This window comes from Maylandia zebra, linkage group LG1 (genome assembly GCF_041146795.1).
Source record: "Maylandia zebra isolate NMK-2024a linkage group LG1, Mzebra_GT3a, whole genome shotgun sequence".
Taxonomy (NCBI): domain Eukaryota; kingdom Metazoa; phylum Chordata; class Actinopteri; order Cichliformes; family Cichlidae; genus Maylandia; species Maylandia zebra.
Genome location: NC_135167.1, coordinates 35,731,150 through 35,753,014, shown reverse-complemented (window position 1 = coordinate 35,753,014; position 21,865 = coordinate 35,731,150). Strand labels below are relative to the sequence as shown.

General features: G+C 41.0%; 2 protein-coding genes across 5 annotated transcripts in view; one reads left to right on the top strand and one right to left on the bottom strand.

Annotated features, from left to right (window-relative positions):
* The window catches only part of pacsin3 (protein kinase C and casein kinase substrate in neurons 3), a 33,723-nt gene extending 29,069 nt beyond the window's left edge, over positions 1–4,654 (top strand). For all 4 annotated transcript variants that reach the window (XM_076885488.1, XM_004573299.6, XM_004573298.6 and 1 more), the window contains 2 exons: positions 637–797; positions 3,132–4,654. In XM_076885488.1, the coding sequence (XP_076741603.1) occupies positions 637–797; positions 3,132–3,247 (277 nt within the window). In that variant the 3' untranslated portion in view covers positions 3,248–4,654. The remainder of the gene's footprint in view (positions 1–636; positions 798–3,131) is intronic.
* A 2,836-nt stretch (positions 4,655–7,490) lies between these two features.
* LOC101472041 (Golgi apparatus protein 1) overlaps positions 7,491–21,865 on the bottom strand; it is a 28,350-nt gene continuing 13,975 nt past the window's right edge. Inside the window, exons 11-26 of the mRNA XM_004573303.4 lie at positions 21,192–21,345; positions 17,749–17,886; positions 17,421–17,507; positions 17,243–17,305; positions 16,456–16,569; positions 16,110–16,198; positions 15,873–15,990; positions 14,041–14,133; positions 13,786–13,923; positions 13,103–13,226; positions 12,866–13,008; positions 12,593–12,694; positions 12,370–12,477; positions 11,800–11,920; positions 11,363–11,469; positions 7,491–11,146 (exon numbers count right to left, since the gene is read on the bottom strand). Coding sequence (XP_004573360.1) covers positions 10,979–11,146; positions 11,363–11,469; positions 11,800–11,920; positions 12,370–12,477; positions 12,593–12,694; positions 12,866–13,008; positions 13,103–13,226; positions 13,786–13,923; positions 14,041–14,133; positions 15,873–15,990; positions 16,110–16,198; positions 16,456–16,569; positions 17,243–17,305; positions 17,421–17,507; positions 17,749–17,886; positions 21,192–21,345 — 1,867 coding nt within the window. The 3' untranslated portion in view covers positions 7,491–10,978. The remainder of the gene's footprint in view (positions 11,147–11,362; positions 11,470–11,799; positions 11,921–12,369; positions 12,478–12,592; positions 12,695–12,865; positions 13,009–13,102; positions 13,227–13,785; positions 13,924–14,040; positions 14,134–15,872; positions 15,991–16,109; positions 16,199–16,455; positions 16,570–17,242; positions 17,306–17,420; positions 17,508–17,748; positions 17,887–21,191; positions 21,346–21,865) is intronic.

The window sequence follows — 21,865 nt, the reverse complement described above, 5'->3', positions numbered from 1 at the left end:
TAAGAAAATTTTAAAGAGAGAGCTGTGCTTGTTGGTTTTGTGAAGTTTTAAAATGGAATGTTGTGGGCTGTTGATTGCAGACTAAACACAAGACTACAATTATGCCTCTCACAGGTGTGTGTGTGTGTGTGTGTGTGTGTGTGTGTGTGTGTCAGAGACGGAGGTAGAAGACAGCATGTGGTTTACTTTCCTTGTTACCTTGTAGTCACCCTGAGGAGTTAACATCCTGTACATAGATGACACTCTTAATTAGTAGCTAGAACTGTGTGTGTGTGTGCGCATACACGTGTATTGCTCATGTTGCGAGGACATAAATGTGGTTTTTGTTTTTGTTTTGTTTTGTTTTTGTTTGTTTTTTTTAAATACAGTCACATACTGGGGACACGCAACCCCGACCTCACCCACCGTTTGGGGACATCACATATCTGTGATGATAAAAGCGGTGTTTCCCAGGAGATGCCGTGCAGCTGAAACACCTCAATTCAGTCATGTGATGTAAGCCAGGAAAATGGGGAAACTCAAAATGGGAAAATTTGCCTATTACCAACTTATGTCTGTGGAAATGTTCGTGTTATTTTTGGCAAATGGAAAAGTTCAAGCTTGACTTTTAACGCCTCTATCCCTCTTCTCTCACAGGGTGAAAGATTATTCATCAGACTGGTCAGATGATGAAAGTCCAAAGAAGGTGGCGGTAAATGGCGTCGGGGAGGAGGAAGAAGAGCAGGTAGAGGGAGTGCGAGTCAAAGCACTCTATGATTACACGGGCCAGGAAGCCGATGAGCTCAGCTTTAAAGCAGGTATTAACCCCTACTAATGCTTTTTAGTTGGAAGGCATCACAGAGAAGAGTGCTGGTATTTACAGTTTTTATTTAATTAAAAGTTTAGTTTTTCTGCCTTGATGCCTCATCTTAAGAACTACATACATACTCGTGTCAAACATGTTGTTCCAGACAAGATGTTTGACACTGATCCTCAAATGCAGTAAGAGTGTAATACAGAGTGGTGCATAAACACACACACATTACATCTTACTTTTTTGGAACTGATAAAACTAATGCATGAACGACTCCATCTAAGTTTCCACAGAAAGAAGTATACATGCATACTTCTCTGAGCATAAGAGGGTAGATTTGTGCTACTCTCTTCCATGTTTCTGTGGCTTCAGTTGGATCGTCATTACAAAAGTTGTATGTACAAAGCTTGCTGAAAGCACTCACATATCTCTGGATACTGGAAATGAAAACATTCAGGCTTTTGTTTGTTTGGGTTTTTTTTTTTTTTAATTAGACTTAATGAACCCCACAGGAATGCTTTTATTTTGTAGAACAATTACCTTTTCCAGCTTTCACGTGAAAATAAAACGCTCAGCTTTTTGCCTACATGCATCTAAATATTAACAGTGCATTACTGTAGCTTTTCAGTGACTAATCTGGTTGTAATTGTAAGGTCTGGTAAGCTGAGTAAAGCCAAATGCCCAAAAAAGAAACGACTAATGTAAATGAAGAGGAAATAAAATAATGAATATCAAAATATTGAGTTGATAGTTAATGGATGTGTGCTTCTGTTTGTTTGATTTGTTTTAAGTTAATTGATTTGAAAGGAATACTTCAGGGTCAGTGACGCAGGAAGTGGTCGAAAAATATCACCAGACCAGTTGGCAAGTAAAAGGTGCTTGTTGTTGCTAGATGAAACTAGCTGTAAAAAGGCATACAGTGCTACAGCAAAAATCTCCTTGTCATTTCTTTGGCTGGTAGCAGGTTGCTGCTGTCATTAGTCATTTGTATGGGAGACGCCAACCACTCTTCCCAGCAGCTATGAAACTGAAGAGTTTGCTGCTAACTGGGAATGGAGAACATTCACCTTCAAAGTAAAAAGTTCTGCCTTTTCAAACATGTAGTCCAACCTTTACTTTGAAGGGAAATGTTTTCTGCCAACCTGCCTACTCGTTGGCAAATACATTTTTCCTTAGTGACCAGAAGTTGTCGGAGGGGTTGCAACTGCTCTCTAGGTCAATTTGACTGAGGCTACCTGTGTGTACCGTGTATCCTCAGGGGTTGAACATTAATTATTTTTATATTTAAAGCAACTCCACAGAAAATGTTTGGGAGAAAGCCTCACAGCGGGGGTGTAACAAATCTTGCTGCGTCCCTCCTCCTCTTTACACTCCTCGCAGTCAAGAGGGAAGAAGCTGCTGTATACCAGACAAATGGTACTCCGTTTAGTATAGAGGATAAATAATGGACATAATCAAAAGAAAGAAGGGGACGGACAAAAAGACCCCCAAAATTAATATGTAGGTATATAATATATCTCCAAAATCTGAACATGAATTCACTGGAAAATTCCTAAACTTAAAAGAAAATCGTGTACTGCAAGTTGACATTGAATAAGAAACATAAGAAATTTACAAATCTGTAAAGCACATCTGCAAATATTTGGAGGACAAACACAAAAGGTTTCTTTTCTTTCTTTTTTTTCTTCTTCTTCTTTTTTTTTTATTTTGGTCTTTTCCAGTGGCAAACCCCCCCCCCCCCCCATTCTGCTGCAGGTGCAGAAATGAGAAAAATTGAGATGAAGCTTAACGTGTTGTTAAACATAACAGAGGTTTAAAGCTGCTGTGGTGTATAGTAACTCTCACCAAGCTAACGGGACTTGATGGGACCACTGAGCTTAACCCAGCTCAGCTCAGCTGTGTAGGGAGGTTTTTATTTCCATGAAAGATTCGTCCCCGACTTTTGGGGGAGTCAGAGCCAGCCTGTTTGTATCGCACAAGCGAACTTCCAAGAGCTTTTTACTGAACACATTACAACATACAATAAAGTGAAAAAATACACAAAACCTTTAAATTCCATTAGAAGGCACAATTACAGAAAATTGATGTGCTGGGGAAAGATCCTGCGTTACTGCACTTCTGTAAATCCTGTACTGTAGATCAGAATCACAGCTGTGGAGAGCCATAAGGGTCTTCACAGCTGTGGAAACGGGAGATTTTACCTTCCTGTCTTTAACTTGTTTTAAACAGGAGGCCAAAGTCCTGCGTTTTGCTTGTATTTTGCAGGCGTATCCAGTCAGTATCCAATTATTCATTTAAATGAACGTGACTAAAGCCAAACTGACTCTCATCCTTCCAGGGGAGGAGCTACTGAAGCTGGGAGAAGAGGACGAGCAGGGTTGGTGTAAAGGACAGCTGAGCAATGGCCAGATTGGCCTCTACCCTGCCAACTACGTGCACGTCATTGCGTCCTGATGGCCCCCCCTCTATGGCCACCCAATAGCAACGCTGCAATCAAGATACCAGGACTAATTAAAAGGTGTTAGTGCTGAACAGTAGACCCGCCTTTTTTGAAAACAGCCTGGGTTGTTTTGGGTTTTTTTTGTTGCTGACTGTAAAAAAAAAAAAAAAGAAAAGAAAAGAAAATGTAAGCATGTTTTTGTAAATTCAACCAGTGCAAAAGTTTCCTTATTCGTGATGGATTGTTCAATCAACAAGACGTCAGCGGCACAGTCGATTGGTAGAAGCTTTAGCTTCAGGCAGAGAAGCATCGAGAGGCTTGCCAAACAAACTGTAAACATGCATGTTTGTTCTGTCATATCTTTGTTTTCTAAAGGGATGTTTTATTGGACAACACACGTTTAGTCCAAAAAGAATAAGACTGGGTGGAGATGAGGTGAGCAGCAGCCATTACAGCTGGCTCACTCACAAGATTTCAGTGTAGGTTTTGAGTTTTCTTGGATCCAGCATCCAGGGGCCATCACCAGGAACTCCACAGCTTTCTCTGCTCAGCTGTGGTGACTGCTGCTGTTTCAAATGACAAAACCCAGTTAAACACTGACTGTGCCTTAGTCGATAAGGTCTGAAATATACAGCGCCACCCTACTGTCTGACTGAATTGCACCCTGGATATGTGCAGCACCGCGCTACTCTGATCGAGGAATTACAGCCTGCAAATGCGCGACGCTGCCCGGCTTTCTGAGTGAGAGATTACAGCTGTCTGCTGTATAATGGGCTCATGGCCTCCTTCTAAACATGGAAAAAACCTTTAAAACTTCGGATACATTACAGTAAATTTAATTATGCAGGCAGCACTTGATTGGCTTTCATTTAGCTTGATATTTGTGGGCTTTGGTTACTTTTTAGACACTTTTTTTTTATGTGACAGCTGTTTTTTCTTGTTTTTTTTTTTTTTCATATTAAGTCACGCGAGTTTGCAGATAAACAGTTGCCGCCCCCCCCCCCCCCCCCCCCGATTAATCATTAGACAGATCAAAGCAGTAACGTCGACTGTTACCTCTGGGTCTTTTTAATCTATACATGTTTTTTTGTTGCTAGTCTGATTTGCTATGCTGGGATCACAATGCAAAATCATCTCAGACACATAAAAACAAAAAAGTAATAAGTTAATTATTTTTTTCTTTTATTATGTCAGGTTTGGGGGTTTTTCATGTTTAAATTTGTGTCTTACATACAAGGAAGTCTCTTCTTTCCCTGTTAATCTTATCCCTGCTACAGCTAACCCACATAGATGCTAAAATAGAAGATATTAGATCTACTACATTGGTCTGTGGATTCTTTCTTTTTCTTTCCATAATTGTAACATATACATATACAGTACTTACAGGGAGAAGCAACAATAAAAAGCTTTCTACAGCTGAATGTTTCACAGAACATCTTTTGTGCTCATCAAAAGGGTAAATGCTCATATTATAGCTTAAAGCTCCCAAATATCAGAACTCTAGTATCTCAGAGTATTGCATTTCCATTTTGAGTATCTTATCACCGGCACAAGGAGGGTAAGCCACAGAAGGTCATTGCTGAGAAGGCTGGCTGTTTGGAGTGCTGTGTCAAATCATGTTAATGGGAAACTGAGTGGAAGGGAACAATGTAGGAAAAGAAAACTGGGATGAAACGCCAGTTTTGAGGAGATTTCCCATTTTCACAAGTTGGTTCTTCAGCAGCACATACTGCTGAACCTCTTGTTGCTTTGACTGGAAACATGCAAATACAATTCAGCACAGGGAAGCATCAGCTTGTGTCTTCATACATCTTATAAAATGAAACTAGAACACAAACTGCTGTCCCTGTTGTCATGACAACACTAAGCTTTGCATGTAAAATCCTGCAAACCGGTCTGAGTGTATTACTTTCAGATCAAAAGAGTATTTTTTTTTAAACTTCTGCTTTACCCTTTACGGCCACTGGAGCATTATGTGGTTCCCTCCATGGATGATGTTTTCATTGTTTAATGCAGTCACCTGGAGCCCCAGACAAACCTTCCAGAGCAGAGTTATCAGGAATAATCACCAGTAATTAGGTAAAAAAAAAAATCTAATTCTACGCTTTATGAAATACACTTTATTCACCAGTCTCTAAACATCAAAGCAACCTTAAAATTACAGGCATTCAAAATCTACAGGAAAAAGAATTCCACAAAGGCACAGACAGTAGTCAGCAACAGCCTTGTTAAAGGTTATATTAATAAAGGCTAAAGCTAATCTTTGCTACAATATAATCTTCCAGAAACAAATGCATGAGCAGAAACAGTCCTTGCCACACAAGCTGGAGTGTCGCCCTTACGACAGGCCTCGCTTCTTGGCAGTCAGACTGCGATGCCCTGCTCTCATTCAGTGAAGCTGCAGCAGGACAGTGCCAGATAAGTGCACATAAACACATCCAAGATCCAAAACCTGGACATAAATGTGGAAAATTTAAAAAAAAAAAAATCCTGTGTAACCCATTTTCATTTCTAACCTGTCAAAAATGCCACGATAAAAGAAGTGTTCAAATTAAATTCAAAGTATATTTAGGAGTACTGTAATGATGTCTTTTTTCTGTGGCTCACGTGAAGATGAAACATAAGTAGGATGCTGTAGAGTAGGGGTGGGGGAACTCCAGCTTCAAGGCCCGGTGTCCTGCAGGTTTTAGATGTGTCCTTGATCCAACACAGCTAATTTAAATGACTAAATTATCTCTTCAACATGTCTTGCAGTTCTCCAGAGACCTGGTAATGAACTAATCATTTGATTCAGGTGTGTTGACCCACAGTGATATCTAAAACCCGTAGGACACCGGCCCTCGAGGCCTGGAGTTCCTAACCCCTGCTGTACAGCATCCTGCAATGACTCATGACTGTTGTTGAGCTGGCTGTCACTCGGTGCTCACTTACTTAGCTACACCTGTTCAGCTGTTTAACACAAATATGTAATCAGTCAACCACATGTGACATGGCTGTGGGAGTGGGTTAACACTGAGGTGGGGTGGTTAGCGCCATCGCTTTACGGCAAATAGGTCCTGGGCTCCCTTTAAGTACTACATTTATGTGTAGGTTAGTGATTTTACTTTGGTTGTCTGTGCGAATGATTGACTTCCTTCCTGAAACAGATTGGCAAACTTGACAGGCTGTATCCCCATTACAGTTGGGATAGGTTTTTAGCCGAGCTGGAAGCAGAAGAGAGTGGGCACTTGGACCAACATCTCTAAAGATGTTTCCAGAGCCTTGTTCAATCAATGCCACAATTAAGGCTGAAGGCAAAAGGGGTTCCAACTTGGTACTCAAATGTACTATCCTCACGAATACAGCAGGGACCTATTTTTATTTGCTTTCACTTCTTGCCAGTCGGACTGCAAAGCACTTGATGCAGTGCTAGTGAAGTGGCTTGTGAGTGGTAAACTGGCACATCTTCAAAGGTCTCTGTGAAATGGCTTGTTGCCCTCTCCCTCTCCCTCTCTCTCTGCTCTTTAGAAGCAGAAGGATCAGCTCCAACAGTTGACACTGGATGTCAACTGTTGGAGGATGAGCAAGGATGAGCCTCTCTCTGCTGCGTCACAGCAGTCAGCTTCTGCAGAGGCACGAGGACGCTTCTGTGTCAGTAAACATTCGTCTGAGTAATGCCTAGTACTGAAAAGTTACAAATAAACAGATTTTTACTTTAAACTACATGTAATAAATTTTTATTCTTGGGCAGCAGTGACCGACATTTCATGTACGGCTCTTGCTGTAGGCATAATGAGTGATAAAGCAGTGGGTTAGGCCACAGAGGACATGTTTATCTTTGGTCTTCATTCACTCACATTCAATTCAAATCTATTTATACCACCAAATCACAACAGTCACTTCAAGGTGCTTTATATTGTAAGGTTAACAACCCTACAATAAAAAACAAACAACCCAACAATCATACCACCCATTATGAGAAAGCACTTTGGCGAAAGTGGGAAGGAAAAACTCCCTTTTATCAGGAAGAAACCTCCAACATAACCAGGTTCAAGGAGGGGCTGTCATCTGTCACAAACAACTGAGGGTAGGGGAAGAGAGACAGGACAAAAGACCCACTGTGGAAATGCAGTGTGGTGTAGATAAAGACATAAAGCATGTTTCTGAGCCTTTTGGAACGTGCAGGCTTCTTCAGCTGTGACTGTGTGTTAAACACAAAACATATAAGAGCTGTAACTTATTTGGTCTTAAAAAGGGACTCTGTCTGAGGCAAGGATATGAAAATCTGCACACATTTTTATTAAATCAACAAATTTTATCTGTACAGCAAAATCAAATCTCACAATGATAGATGTTACATTTTCATACTACATGGCATATTCCAAGAAGAACAAAACTGCACAGCGATGAAATTTGTCCACATGGAGACTTCCGTACAAAACTGGTTTTGATAGCGGTTTTTAGTTTTCTGTCAAATCTCTTATTCAACATCTGACTTCAGACAGACACAGAAACAAAAAGGTTGTTGAGAAACGCTCAAAGCAGTGATCTCCTGCCAAAAGATATTTTTCCCATTTCTCAGAGTGTGTTCACTTTTTGTTAATGAGCAGAAATCAGAAATATTCATCTTTGTGACTGCTTTTATATCACTGATGGGAAATAATTCACCACAAAAAGCTGCAAAGGATTTGTTTAAAAACAAATTTGGTTAATGTCGAAAAATATTTTCAGAAATTAATAAATGAGGCTATGTAGATGTGACTTACATCAGATAAAGTGAAAAAGTTAACATTTGTTACTGTTTTTAAGAAGAAAAGGCTAAATGTTTGGATCTTTTCATGTTATTTAACTGCAAAGCAATGATTTGCATGGCTCAAAAAAAAAAAAAAAAGACTCAATGATTCATAGTCACGGGATTTTGATGTAATGTCAACATTATTTAGCTTTGATTGAGCTCTTTAATGCAAAATCTACATTAGGAGAACTACATAAAACTCTCACGCTGCTCATCAGTTGTCGTTTGGGTGGAAAAGTTACCGGACGTCTCCTTTACCTGGTAGGAATGACCCAGTTCTGAGGTTCTATGATGCAAAGGACACACCCACTGCAGCCATGACCAATACACTTTTAAATCACTACTACTTTTAAATGTATCAGTTTTAGACAGTGCTGGTTCATGTTTTAAGTTTAAGACATGACCCAGCACCGGAAACCACTGTGGTTTTGATAGACTGTAGATAAAAGATGGTCTCAAAGGGAAGCCCATGTGGAAACATTCTTTGTAGATAGTTTTTTTTTTTTTTTAGACCAATACCAATTCTGATATTGTCCATTTAAAAGTCTGATATTCCGATATACCTGCTGATATTTTTCTTTCTGATAAACAAAGCATAAACAAATTTCCCTAACATTTGCTGCATGTAGTTTATTTATATACTTGTTTACACTCCCAACTTTTCTCAGGCCAGCAGGTTGTTGTGTTTGTGGCGCTCCAAACACATGCTGTCAACACCAAAGTTGCAGAGTGCCCTCTGGTGGACAAACTACAGAATATCAACACTCAAAAGACTCACTAGTTAAATGGTTGAAGGGTTTCTCTCCTGTTGGTACTTTACATTTAATTTATCGAGCATTATAAGTGCCAATACCAATACATCGGTAAATAGTTAATATTGACTGAAATTATTAGTTAATATTAGCTCTAATACTTTGCTAATAGTCCACAGGGGATGACGTCTCATGATGTCTGGTTTCAAATTGCCAAGACGATGAGGATGTTTAAAATACTCCAGTCAAAACAGGATTTTACAAAACGAAGGGCAACATCCATCTTTAGTGGTTTTAATGGAAGTGAGTAACTAATGGTGTTCTCTTGTACATCACCAATGCCATTCAACCGCATCACAAATTTTTGAAAAAGATTTCTTTGACCACAACAGGGCAGTGCTTTACCAGCAGGTCTGCTGAAATGTGGATGGACGTGTTCTGTTGTTGAAGTTTAGATTTTAGTGGGGGAATTGTTCCTGTATGTTGCTGTCACTAGATGAAATTGGTTGTAAAGAGGCATACAGTGCTGTACAGTTTGTACAAAAGTCTGCAAACACTCCCCAACTAGTCGCAATTTTTTTTTAAAGATTAAATTTTATTTATATAGTGCCAAATCACAAAAACGGTCACCTCAAGGATCTTTATATTATTGTAGGGTCTTTACCTTACAATATAGAGTAAAACCCCAACAATCAGGCAACTCCTTATGAGCAAGCACTTGGCGACAGTGGGAAGGAAAAACTCCCTAAACTAAGTGGCTGTAAAATGTAAAAGAGTGTCACGCAGACCACAGACAGAAATCAATCACCTTCAAGACGTAAATGTTGCGTCTTGAAAAGTGTTGGTTTCAATGGTTACGTACAACTTTTACTTTAAAGATAAATGGGTTCAGTTTCCTGTTTGTGTTACACTTTTCTAAGTTTCACTACCACTTTGTGGTTAGCTATCAAGAGTTTGCAGACATGTTGGCAAACACTCTGGGCAATCGCAGCATTCTGCTAGTGACCGCAACACAAAGTAAGCCTTTGGGCCAGGACCTCATTGTGACTGCCAGTAACCTATAGAAACCATTCACCAGAAAGTCTTTGACTGGTGTTGAAGCCTATGACAAAGGCCTTAGTTACCTGCTCATTTCCTCAAGAGGTTTTGCTTTTTGCCTCGCTACTATGGTTTAACAGAAGTACCATCTTATGGTGAAAATGAGTATTGCATGAAAGGTACAGTCCAGTCCTAGTTCAGCTCTAGTTGACATCTCTAAGTCATAGCAATTCTTTCTTCACATTCTTCTCGACATTTTAGTTAACTTTGGAAGGTTTTAAACCTTTTACAATTAGTACTTTTAAAGCTCCATCATACACAGCTGTACGTCTCTGCATGTCTCACTGTAGACTACAAAATCTGTATTTAGCTGGATTTCCAGGAAAAAAACATAAAAGATCAATCAAACTCAAAAGAAACTAAAACATCATCAGACAATAAATAAGGCATAATGTTAAAAAACAAACAAACAAAAGTGCAATGAAGTTAGCATTTAAATTAAGTTTTAAAACCATGTGCGCAGGACAATCCAGTCAATGACAATATTGAGAGCAGCTGGACCTTCATTTCCAGTCAGTAAGAAGCGAGATGGATCTGAACTGGTCCAGATGAAGGAAGAGAGGATGGGACTTTGTCACTGATGAGAAAATGTTTCAAAGCAACAGGAACTTGTCAGAATTCAACCACAAAGTTGAACGACTCAGGCTGCTGCAGTCACTTCCAAAGAAACGGTTTCCTGTTGCGCTGCATGCTCCAGTCGCCATTAAATATCACAAAAATAAAAGCGTCAGGACTGAACCGGGGGGTGGGGGGTGGGAGAGCAATTCTAGCCCCAGAAGCAACAGCCCTCAGTCACATCAAGAACAGCGCTTAGTTAGAACCTCAAACAAGATCGTCAGCGAAAGCAGATTTGTTTAAAAAAAAAAAAAAAAAACATGATTGAGGAAAAACACTTGAATCAGACAGCCGGTGCTATCGCAGAGTTTGGAGATGTCCAAAGGGAGATTTTAGGATTCATTGAGGGGGTAACGGGGTCCAGAGCTGGGCACTGGTGTTGGCACTGTGCAGGCTGGCTGGTTACAGATCGGGCATCTGAGAGAGGAGGGGGAGGAAGAGGAGGAGGAAGGTAGGGAAAGGTTTAAGGGCTCAGTTCTTTCGGAAGCATCGGGGCGCTCAGTCTTCTATCGGTCCTTCAGTTCTCTCGTCACTCGCTTGGTGATTCGACCGCACAGCAGCCCCACCAGGAACAGGACGCACACACTCAGTGCGATCATGAACAGGATGTAGTTCTTGGAGGGTGATGTCATCACCTGCACGGCCAGGTCTGAGAAGCCTTCTGCTGGTGCCACCTATAGCACAGAGGGAGGGGGCTTGCATCAGTGTTTGCCTGGATAGAGTGAAGTATCTTTACATTAATAGAATGATTAGTGCACAAATGTTTTGAGGTACTCACAGCAACTACATTACGCAACCTAACAACTCTTCCTCTGATGCTACCTGTGTGTTGGCATCAGGGTGGAAGCTCTAGTCCCAATTGTCACAGTAATCCAACTACTGATGTTTACCTTTGCAGCATAGCTCCACATGTCGATGCGGTCTTGAAGCCTCTTCTTACACTCAGGCTGAAGGCGAACTCTCTTGTCCTGTAACGCCTCCATCAGACACGACATCTCTGCATGGAGAGGGACAGAAAAATCTAGTTTTGGTGACCAAACACAGTAAAAAGAATCTCAGTGAAAGACATTCAAACCCCTCAGCCTCCTAGTAGAAGCACCTGTGGTACCAATTTGAAAATCCTATGTTGCCTGATTCTTGAGTTTTTGTTGGCATGACAACAATGATACCCCATGAGCCTTTCAGGCTGAGGTAAAGATGGACAAGCAAACTTTATTAGTAAACAGTCATTGATTGGGAAGCGGACTCTGATTAGAATACTTTCTTGACTCCATCTAACCAGCCTGACAGTTTTGCACAAGAAGAAAGATTGTGTGAAAGCACCCACGTCGTCCTCTGCCCGGCGTGATGGCAGCACAGTGGTGTTTCAGGTCCAGAGCACAGGCTGTGTGGAGGACCGGGTCCACAAAGATGTCTGCCTTACTTTCCTTTAGCATGTTCAGGACTTCCTGCAAACACAAACAAATAAGGGATATGTGAGTTTTTACATTAAGATTCAGTGAGCATTTTTTTTGTTGCTGTGAAACCTAAACAAACACACCTAAAAACAAAAACATACAAGGTTACCTGAAAGTGTAACCAGTAGCTTTTGGTGGCTAATGTTAGACTTTTTTGCTAAGTGTGCCAAATTAGCTAATGAGAGTTTTCAGCCGTTTTCCCTCCTTCTTCTATGATACTATGAATGAAAATAATGAGATCATCTAGAAGCAACAGTCACAGTGACGCTAAAGTTTTCATTTGTGTGTTCAGACTTTGGCTCCTTTCATATTTTGAAGCCTTCTGAAACATACTGTACTAGTACAGTATTCTACACACTGCAAAATGTCCATGATATTTTAAAACCAACAGAAATATGCTAATAATCAAGTTCATCTTATGTTGTACTGTGGACACGTACCTTTTTACAGGCTTCCTGTCTGATTTTAAGCAGGTTGACTTTCAGACACTCTTCCACCTGACCAGTCTGCTCCTGGGCAGCCGCCTCCTCTGCGCACAATCTGGAGATCTGCAGAGGGAGAAAAAAAAGGAGGAGAGAATTGTTCATTTGTTTGTCTTTGTGTGTGTGTGTGTGTGTGTGTGTGTGTGTGTGTGTGTGTGTGTGTGTGTGTGTAAGCACGTACTTCTTCTGAGCAGTGCATCTGCAGCTGTCGGTCCAGTCTGTAGTCGAGCGCAGACTCCTGGAGAATCACTCTGATCTGGTCTTCGCAGTCTGAAGACAATCTCTAAAACAAACCCCGGTCAGAAAACACACAATTTCACAACAATCAATCACCATGTTATAGATTTTCGTCTTTCACAACACTGTTGAAAGGCATACACTACAACTTACAGCAAAAACAATGTCTGCCTGTATCTTTGAAACAAACACGACCTTAGTAGAGTTGTGCTCTAACCTGGTCAGCATATTTGAGTTTGAGGCAGGCGATGACCTGACCCTCCAGTTCACCGTCCTCGCTCGCTTTGTTCAGGATGGACTGGCAGAACTTTGGGATGTCGGCTCGACATGCCTTCCTCAGCACTGGGTTCAGACGGTAATCTGAAGGGGGAGGAAGAGAAGGATGAGGACAGATGACGCTACGGTCTTTTTTACGGGACTCTGTGTGTGGTTGTGTGTGGTTCTGTGTGAATACCTGTGTTCTGTGTGATCTGCCTCTTGGTGATCATCTGTTTACACTTGGGATCCATCAGCTCACTGTTCTTATTCTGCTTTAGACACTGGAGCACATTCCTGGCATCCGCTTCTGTACAGAACCGCTGCAGGAGAGAGTAATGGTGTTTGTACAGATAATGAGATCTAGGAACACGCTGACAATTACTCCAAAAAGACCATAAAGCCATAGTTTAGTCACACTGTGTTAAACAGTTAATGTGAGGCTGTAAAACTGTACATATAAAAGTAAATATGCAGAAAAAGTAACTGAAAGGTAAATGTGTGCAAAATCACAGGAAGTCCAGAACGTGGGTCATCTGTGAAGAGGAATTAAGTCCATTTACTCATTTCAGGTTGTAAAACACTCACGTTTTTACTCCTTTAAATCTTTCTTAAACATATAGCTACTTTTTGGTTTACAATTTATATAAAGAATATGTGCTAAGATTATAAAATGTAAACCACTGCTAAAATTAAATCAGTAGAAGTTTCCTATCAAACTATTTCAGCAGGTTTTGCAGCACAAAGGTATAGATGAGAAAAAACTTTAATAAAAGAGTGAGGTTTCACAACTCTCAGTCAAAGACACAGCACCACAATGACAGAATTCAGTCCCAGTGCTTTTCCCCACGATCTCCTCTCCCTTTTTCCTGCCTCCATCACCTTGATCATCTGTTTGCAGACTCTCATGAGCTGGTAGTCGAGCTCGGGGTCGCTCATCTCCACCTCCTGCAGTCTGAAGATCCGCTGGTGGCAGCGCTGGCTGAGCTGCTTCTTCTGCTCCTTCAGACACTCAATCATCTGAGTAGGAGCAGAGGGCCAGGACGAGTGAAGACGAGAACGATAAAGAGTGGAGGCAAACAGCAGAAAAGAACAATACAATGCTTCTATTCTTACACAACACTCTGCATTCCCTACCTGAGCGTTACCAAATGCTACGTTGGGACACAGACGACTGATGTCTGACTTGCAGGGCTCGTACAACTCTGGTTCCAACCGAATATCTTCGGACTGAATGAGAGGGAAAAAAAGGAAACTTTAGTGTTTTTCTTAGAAAAATTTTTACAAAACTGATTTTTGACAAAAGTAAAAGTAGAACCAAAGTAGAACCTGGTTTTACAGATTAAATGTCCCGTGGTGCTTTTCTGTATCACAGTTCACACAGTAGTGTGTTATTGTCTATTTTTATAAATCCTAAAAAAACTTATGCTTAAGGAAACACTAACTTTAATGCTGGTCTATAAACTGTAGGACTTAAACATTACTTGGTGGTTCTATAGTGTCGTAGTTTACACATTCCCTTAATGAGGAAAAGATCCCTAGTCCGATTCAAGATGGAGACACATGTCCCTTTTGGGTTGTGTCATAAAGGACATCTAGTGTTTAAACCACTGAACAGCCGGAAGTAGCGGTTTCTTATCGTGAGATACTGATAAGAAAAGTTATTTCTTATAGCGACATTCCCGATCAGTGTTGACCAGGAAAGATCAACTTTGCAAGATTTCTTTCATATTACAGTAAAACTCCAGTCACCAGTGCTGCACTATGAACATAGTAAAAAGATGGATTTATCCTCCTTGTGAAAAGTGAAGTTAATGCAGATGGGCCTCGGGTAACTCCCATGGCTACAAAAAGACTTCCAGTTGTATAGAAGGATTTCTCTATGACCTCAGTAAACACTTCCCAGCTTATAGGTTTATAAGCTCAGCTCCTGGTTTCTAGCCATATTGAATAAAACATTAAGTTAGTGAATTGTGGAGGCTGTAAAACTGTAAAGAGTCCGATACGAGTCAGTGAAGTTCACATCTATTTATCTGGAAGGTTGCATGTCTAACCTGTTGCTAATAAGTAACTGCAGCAATCCCGGCAATAAATGTGCACGTTTATTCATGTTTTTGTATGTTAGAGCCCTGAGTTCAGGTCAGGAAATTCGGCTTGCGGTAATGAAGAGGAGGCTTGCGGTCATGTTACCTCTATGCCACACTAGCACCTACAAGTTCTCTTCTCCTCTGCCTTTGGTGTAAAACGTATGCGGCTGGTCTCTAGACACATACATAAAACATCTATTCAAGATGATGGAGCGCATTAAGGGAGTTTTTCCTTCCCACTGTCGCCAAAGTGCTTGCTCATAGGGGGTCATATGATTGTTGGGTTTTTCTCTGTATCTATGAAGCGCCTTGAGGCGACTTTTGTTGTGATTTGGCGCTATATAAATAAAATTGAATTGAATTGAATTGAATCTGTTTGTTGGAACATGTCAATGCAATAACTATATTCGTTAGCGCAACACTATTTTTTTCTATTAAGCTACTTGTGTGTTTCATATATGTTTCAATGTTAGCTAATAGGTGTCACCACTGTTTTGACAATAAGGAGGCTTTTGACTTTTTCCCACACTGCAGGTTTATTGACCCATCCATCAAAAATACGTGAAACTGTCTGTACATTTTTACACTTTCATGTTGGCAACAGTGTGAGGAGCAAGTTTACAGTCATTAGCTAATTAACCAAATTTAAAGATAATCCCGGCTGAAGACACTTCTATGTTGGCTTCACTTTTTATACCTGGATGCTATGTCCATTTTTATATACAGTCTAAAATTAAGTTTAAAGTGCTGAGATCAAATGACATAAGCAAAACATTGTGTTGTCATGGATACGTTAGGGGTTAGGTAACACTGTGGCTGGCAGACTGTCTGAAAGAAGTCTGAGTGTGTTTGCATGTGTGCGTATGTGTGTGTGTGTGGTACCATCTCCAGCTCCTCTACCCGCAGCTGTTTACGACATTTCAGAGACACCCTCTGCTCCCTGGCCTCCTGCAGCGTGTCATTCCTCACTGTGGTGCTGAGGCAGATGACAACATCCACTCTGCAGGGTCACACAGAGAGTCACTTATGTCCAATTAAATCAGTTAAAATGTTAAACTAAAGCTCAACCTCAAGGAGATTTTGCACTATTCTCATTGGTTAGCAGTCATAGAGTCTCACTTTTTCTTGATGTTTGGACACAAGCGCAGAACATCCTCCTTGCAGGCCATTTTGAACTTATAGGAAAACCGGAAATCCTTCATTTGAATCTGAGAGAGAAGCACAGGGATACTATGGTGATAGTATTATCCTTTTTTCGTTTTTACAATTATTTGCATTTATTTCATTCTTGTTGTCACTATTGTGTAACTCAAAAACAATATTCAAATATTAAAGCTTCTCTGAGTCTATCAGCTCTTTGAAGATAAAATTCAAAATCAAAGACAAGAACAACAAGAAAAAGAAACTGGTATCACAGAGTAAAGAGAGAAACAGAGACAGAAAACAGAATTTCATGATCACTCACCAGCTGGAAGTGTGTAACCCCAACTGCACATTTGTCATTCATCTCCTTCTGGTGTTTATTCTGAACCAAACACTCCATCAGATCACCTGTGTCGATCTGGTTATCAGCTACATCCTGCACACACAAATAACAATGCAAACATCCAAAATCTTTCTATTTACGTGACATTCAGGGACAACAACGCACAACACCACCACAGTGTCGTTGTTCAGTGGAATAAATGAAAATGCTCCGACTATACTCCGGAAAATAAATACACGGCTCAAAAAAACTTTCCTTCTTACACAAAAGAACAGATACTGATCCTGTTGATGGGTTAAGGACCTCCTACAGTCTTGTCCAGCTCTCTAAAGTAATTGTCTCTCTTCTGGATTAACAACCCTCTGAGCTATTAAACTAACCAGACCAATATTCTAGAGTTTTCACTGACTTGATGCTATAGTCTAAATAAAAAGTGTTCCTTTGATTATTTTAACGTGTATATTCTTGAGGAACCACACTGAATAACATTTATTTTAATGCAAGCAACAGAAAAGAATGCATTAGTGTTGGCCAACCCATGTGTAGGCATGAACACAGTAAAAAAACAAGACCAAAAGCACTGTGAGCAACTGAAACATATGTTTACGTACCCTGCAGATTTTTAGCATTTGAGGTTTGAAGACAAAATGTTTTAAAGTCTCTTTGACACAATACCCACTCTACATAACTTCACAAACGGGCATGCAACAGGTTACCGCCACCACTTTTCCCTCACGTGTCCTAAGGTAAAGTCAAATATGCTCACGTGGCAGTGTGCCTGAATGACGGGCTCACAGGCTCTGATGAGGAGAGCGTCGATCTGGATGTCCTGAACAACGAAACAGACAGCAACGGGTCATAAATGTGAAGGTGAGACAAGAATCACTTGTGTCAACACTGTTTCTCTAACAGCTCCTGCCTGCTTTCGGTTTAGCTTTGCTAACCTCTGACTCCAGCTCTGTCAGGTTGCCCACGACGTCCTTGCAGCCGGAAACTAAGTCCTCCAAATGATCCTGCAGACATTCCAGCTCCTGGACAGAGGCACACATTCAGCAGCAAGAACAAGAGCATTTCAACCATTACTGTGCGGCAGCCCCTAATGTGTGAACCTCTGCATCTATAGGCCGGTTTACATGTGAACTAGACTAGTCCCAGTATTTTCCAGCCACAGGATTTATGACACTGTGTGCACATCAAAGACCACAGGCTGCCAGAATGGCGTCAGAGAACTCTAACAGATATAAGCAGCAGTAACGGCCACTGTGTGCTCACCTGTCCAGCATCTGTCTTTTCGCTGCACCACTTGCCGAGGTCGGTCATGCAGCGTTTCTGCAGCTCTGGGTCCAGCTTCACATCCAGCGCCCTCTGGTGGAGAATCCTCTGAACTTCCACCTTACAGTCCCGAGATAACTGCAAACAAACACATACATCACTGGTCACAAGGTTGAAACACACACCCATTCACAGTTTTCTTCTGTGAGGACCCATGATGACGTGTGGATGTGTATTAAGTAGTTTAGTAAGTGCCAGGTTCTGATATATAATGAACATTATTGTCACAATCATTTGCCTTTTTTCCCCAACAGAACTGCACAGACCCTGCTGGCAGAGAACACCCTTTACAGGGTTTTATGTTTGGCGTTGTAGTTGGTTTGTTATTTGTTTGCTTACATTCTCAGTCTGCTCAGTTAGTCTCTCTCTGGTTGGGGCCTTACCCGGACTTCCAGTTTTTATCATTATCATGTTATTTTGGATGGAGGAAATGGATAGCTAGTTAATTAAATTAAATGAAATGTAGATTAAATGGGTTTCAAAGGGGTATAAATTGTAAGCTATATGTAGCTCACTAGATTAAAAGGGGGTATTATGCATGATTCATAGTTAAAAACATGGGTATCTTACACTGGGTGTTGATGTAGCCTCTCAGTTCATCGTCTACCTGATGCCTCTCACAAACAGAAGATTTAAACAGCGGTTGGTTGCTCTGAGATCATACAGAGCCTCGAGCAGCCCACTGTGCAAAAGTCCTGAGCCACCCCTCATTTCTTTGTATTTTGCATCCAAAGTGAGTTTCTTCTACTTTTAAAAAAAAAAATGGTCCGGAGCAACAGTTCTCCAGCCTTTCAGAAGATCTTTGTTTGACTTCTGCTGCTTTTCCCCTCATTTTTTATCCAGTTTTTGTACAGTCTGTTTTCAGAGGACTGTTTTTACACCTAACTCCAGGCCAATTTGAAATTGTCTCGGAATGGTGTGAAACGTATCCCTCAAAAAGCTGAGGAAACTAGTGGCAGACCTAAAAAAATATCTACAACAGACAAACAATATAAGTAAGTCATGTCCTTAAAGAAGGGGAAAAAAACAGCAAAGCACCTGAGAGAACTGCCCACAAAGACTAGACTGACTGACTGAAGAAGGTGGCCATGAATTTCCATTTATGTTTATAATACTTTACTGGACCAGTTTCCCATTAACTATGTGAAGAAATAAGGGCTGCTCGAGGCTTTTGCATAGTACTCTATAGTAGCAGTCTGAACCCTGAGCTTGGGATTGTTTGTACTGATCGAATTTTTTGGGGAACTTTAGAACTATACAACACAAAATAAGGAAAACCATATGACCTGCACTAAAGTACTGTGTTGCAGCGCTACCTGGTGACCAAGAGATTAAAGCCCAGACTTGCTATACCAGCTAGGAAGCCAAAAAGAAATCCCCTCTGTCATCTTGTAAATCCTTATTTTCAATAATCTGTCATTTTCAGGAAATTTGATGAAAAAGCTAAAAAAAACTGTTACATTCCGTGAGGCTGTGGGAGTGTGTGGGTGTGGTGTTGTCCTCTCCCTCTCCTCCTCCTTTTTCTTGCCCCTCCCCCTTGTCTCTCTTTGCCCCTGCCGTCTCCCTCAGGAAGCAGCTGCTGCTCGTCTGCCCTCGTTTATCACCAATTACCTTCCAGAGGTGATATAAGCTGGAGGAGAGCGGCGCGTTGGGTGGGAGAGGCTTCTGGTGGATTTCCGCTGTGTGGGTCTGCACGAGGTGTTGGAAAGGGCCCTGTGTGTGTGTGTGTGTGTGTGTGTGTGTGTGTGTGTGTGTGTGTGTGTGTGTGTGTGTGTGTGTGTGTGTGTGTGTGTGTGTGTGTGTGTGAGAGTGAGAGAGAGAGTGAGAGAGAGAGAGAGAGTGTGTGTGTGAGAGTGTGTGAGAGAGACCAGCCCACTGTGTGTGGTGAGTGTGAGTAGCTCTCAACTGAGCAGTTGAAAAATCTTTAAAAACCTGAATTCTCCTGGTTACTCATGTACTGATTTACAATAACACAGCCTGCATTGATTGAGGTCACCATCCCCATTCACCGCAGACTCTGAATGTACCACGACGCATTACTAACCTCGAGTGGCTTTTTATCTCTGTGGAACGTTTCATGCTGCCTACAGTAAAACTCTATCACGAAGCAGAACTTTTCTCCATTTGTAGAAAAAACGCATCATTCATGACAGCATTTTCAAGACAGCGCTTTCAACCATGAGCCAATCTGGATGCACTGCTTTTAAAACACGAGGGAAGTTAAATCATCACAACATGGACTGAATATGAAGCACGATTTGAAGCATTTTCTTTTGCGCCAAGTTACTTTTCAACTGCTGTTTTTTCATTATTTTTTTAAACTGATTAATTTTCATGACAAATATTGATCTTTAGTGTTTATCTGTTTAGTGGCACCACTTGTTTTCCTGCAGCTGCTCAACAGTTTCAAGTTTTAATCCAAGCGTGTTTAGCTTGCCAAATGACTGTGCATTTACACACGTAGTAAAGGCTCTTTTGTGTGGATGTGTGAAACAGCTAAAATGTCCCACTTTTCTGAACTGGCGCTCACACTGAAGGTTTGTGACACATGCATACACCATGATTACTGAGACCATATAATTATATCAAATCAAGCTGTCAAGGGTCTTCTTTATAATCAGTATAATTACTCAAAATCAGGGCGAAGTGGATTTCCAACTCATTAATTTTTTGGAAAGAGAGAGAAAGTGATTATACAGATTTTCAAAACAAAGCAGAGCAGTCAGGGTTCATCATTTGAACTACTGAACCTGTGACTTAGAAGGGTACAAGCCAGCACTTCAGTAGCAATTTGTGTCACGAGAGTGAACAACTAAACTGAATCCTGCTCCTAGATTAGCTTTCATAGTTTCATGATGGATTTTAAAATGTGCTCTTGTCCTCTGAAGGACTTGCTTTTACCATCTATATACCAAAATTAAGAGCACTTTTGCATTAGTTTGGGTGTCTTTTAATTTTAGGTTCCTGTAGCGTCGGCAAGATGCTTAAGACCAAAGGTTCCAGATACTTTTCATAACTTAATGCAGACACATCATCATTCACACTTTTAAACATTTGAAGTTCCATAGAAGTAAAGTTTGACATTAGACTGACTCTGATCATGCCCCGAGTTGTTCTAGCGCCACCACGGGGTTAACAGTTTGATTCAGCCTCGCTCCAACCATCACCATTACAATCATCATCCAGTTAACTCCTCACCAGGATCAGTACGAGCTGATTTAGGTAAAATCAGAGTTCTTACCTGCTTTTCAGATTTCGCCTGTTAAATTTAAAAAACAGAGTTATGCCTGCTGCTATGACCAAATATAACCCTGAACCAACCAAAATATTATACCTAAACAGCTTAGTGCGGTCTAAAGTGTTTGCTTCTGCTGTCAACATACCCGTCTTCCCTGCTCCTCTGTGCGGTAGGCATGGCGATAGAGGCAGGAAAAGACAGCACCCGGTGGCATCACCTCGTTGGTCTCGTTCCAGCCGTGTGTGTGGCAGAGGCGGGCGGCGTCAGCCTGACATTTCTTATAAAGGATGGGGTCCAGTCTGGAAGACAAAAACTTAATGGATACTAAAACACACCCACAAAACAGACCTCCTTCAAGTCCTGTTTCCTGCTGATTCAAGTCATTCTATTGTACAGTTTCAGCTGTTTTTTTTTTTTGTTTTTGTTTTTGTTTTTTTCATGTTACCCATCACTACTCCCAAAATCATCAGCCTGCCACATTTTCTGATACACTACATGGAAAAAGTTACTGGGCCACCTGCGCATTACACCTACAGGAGCTGCTCGGGCATGGAATCCCACACCACAAAGCTCCCAGCACTCAGTTTTTGCGCTGATGTTAATGCCAGAGGAGGTTTGCAATGCTACAGTTTTTTCCTTAGCAGAGCGCTGGTGGTTTTTACCCACTGTGCACCTTAGCACTCTTTACCTTACAATATGAAACAACTTGAGGTGAATACGGCTGTAATTTGGTGCTATATAAATTAAACTGAATTGAATTGAACTGGAACTGAATTGATAGGAAACAAATGCCACAAGTTGACTTGCTGCCATAGTGCA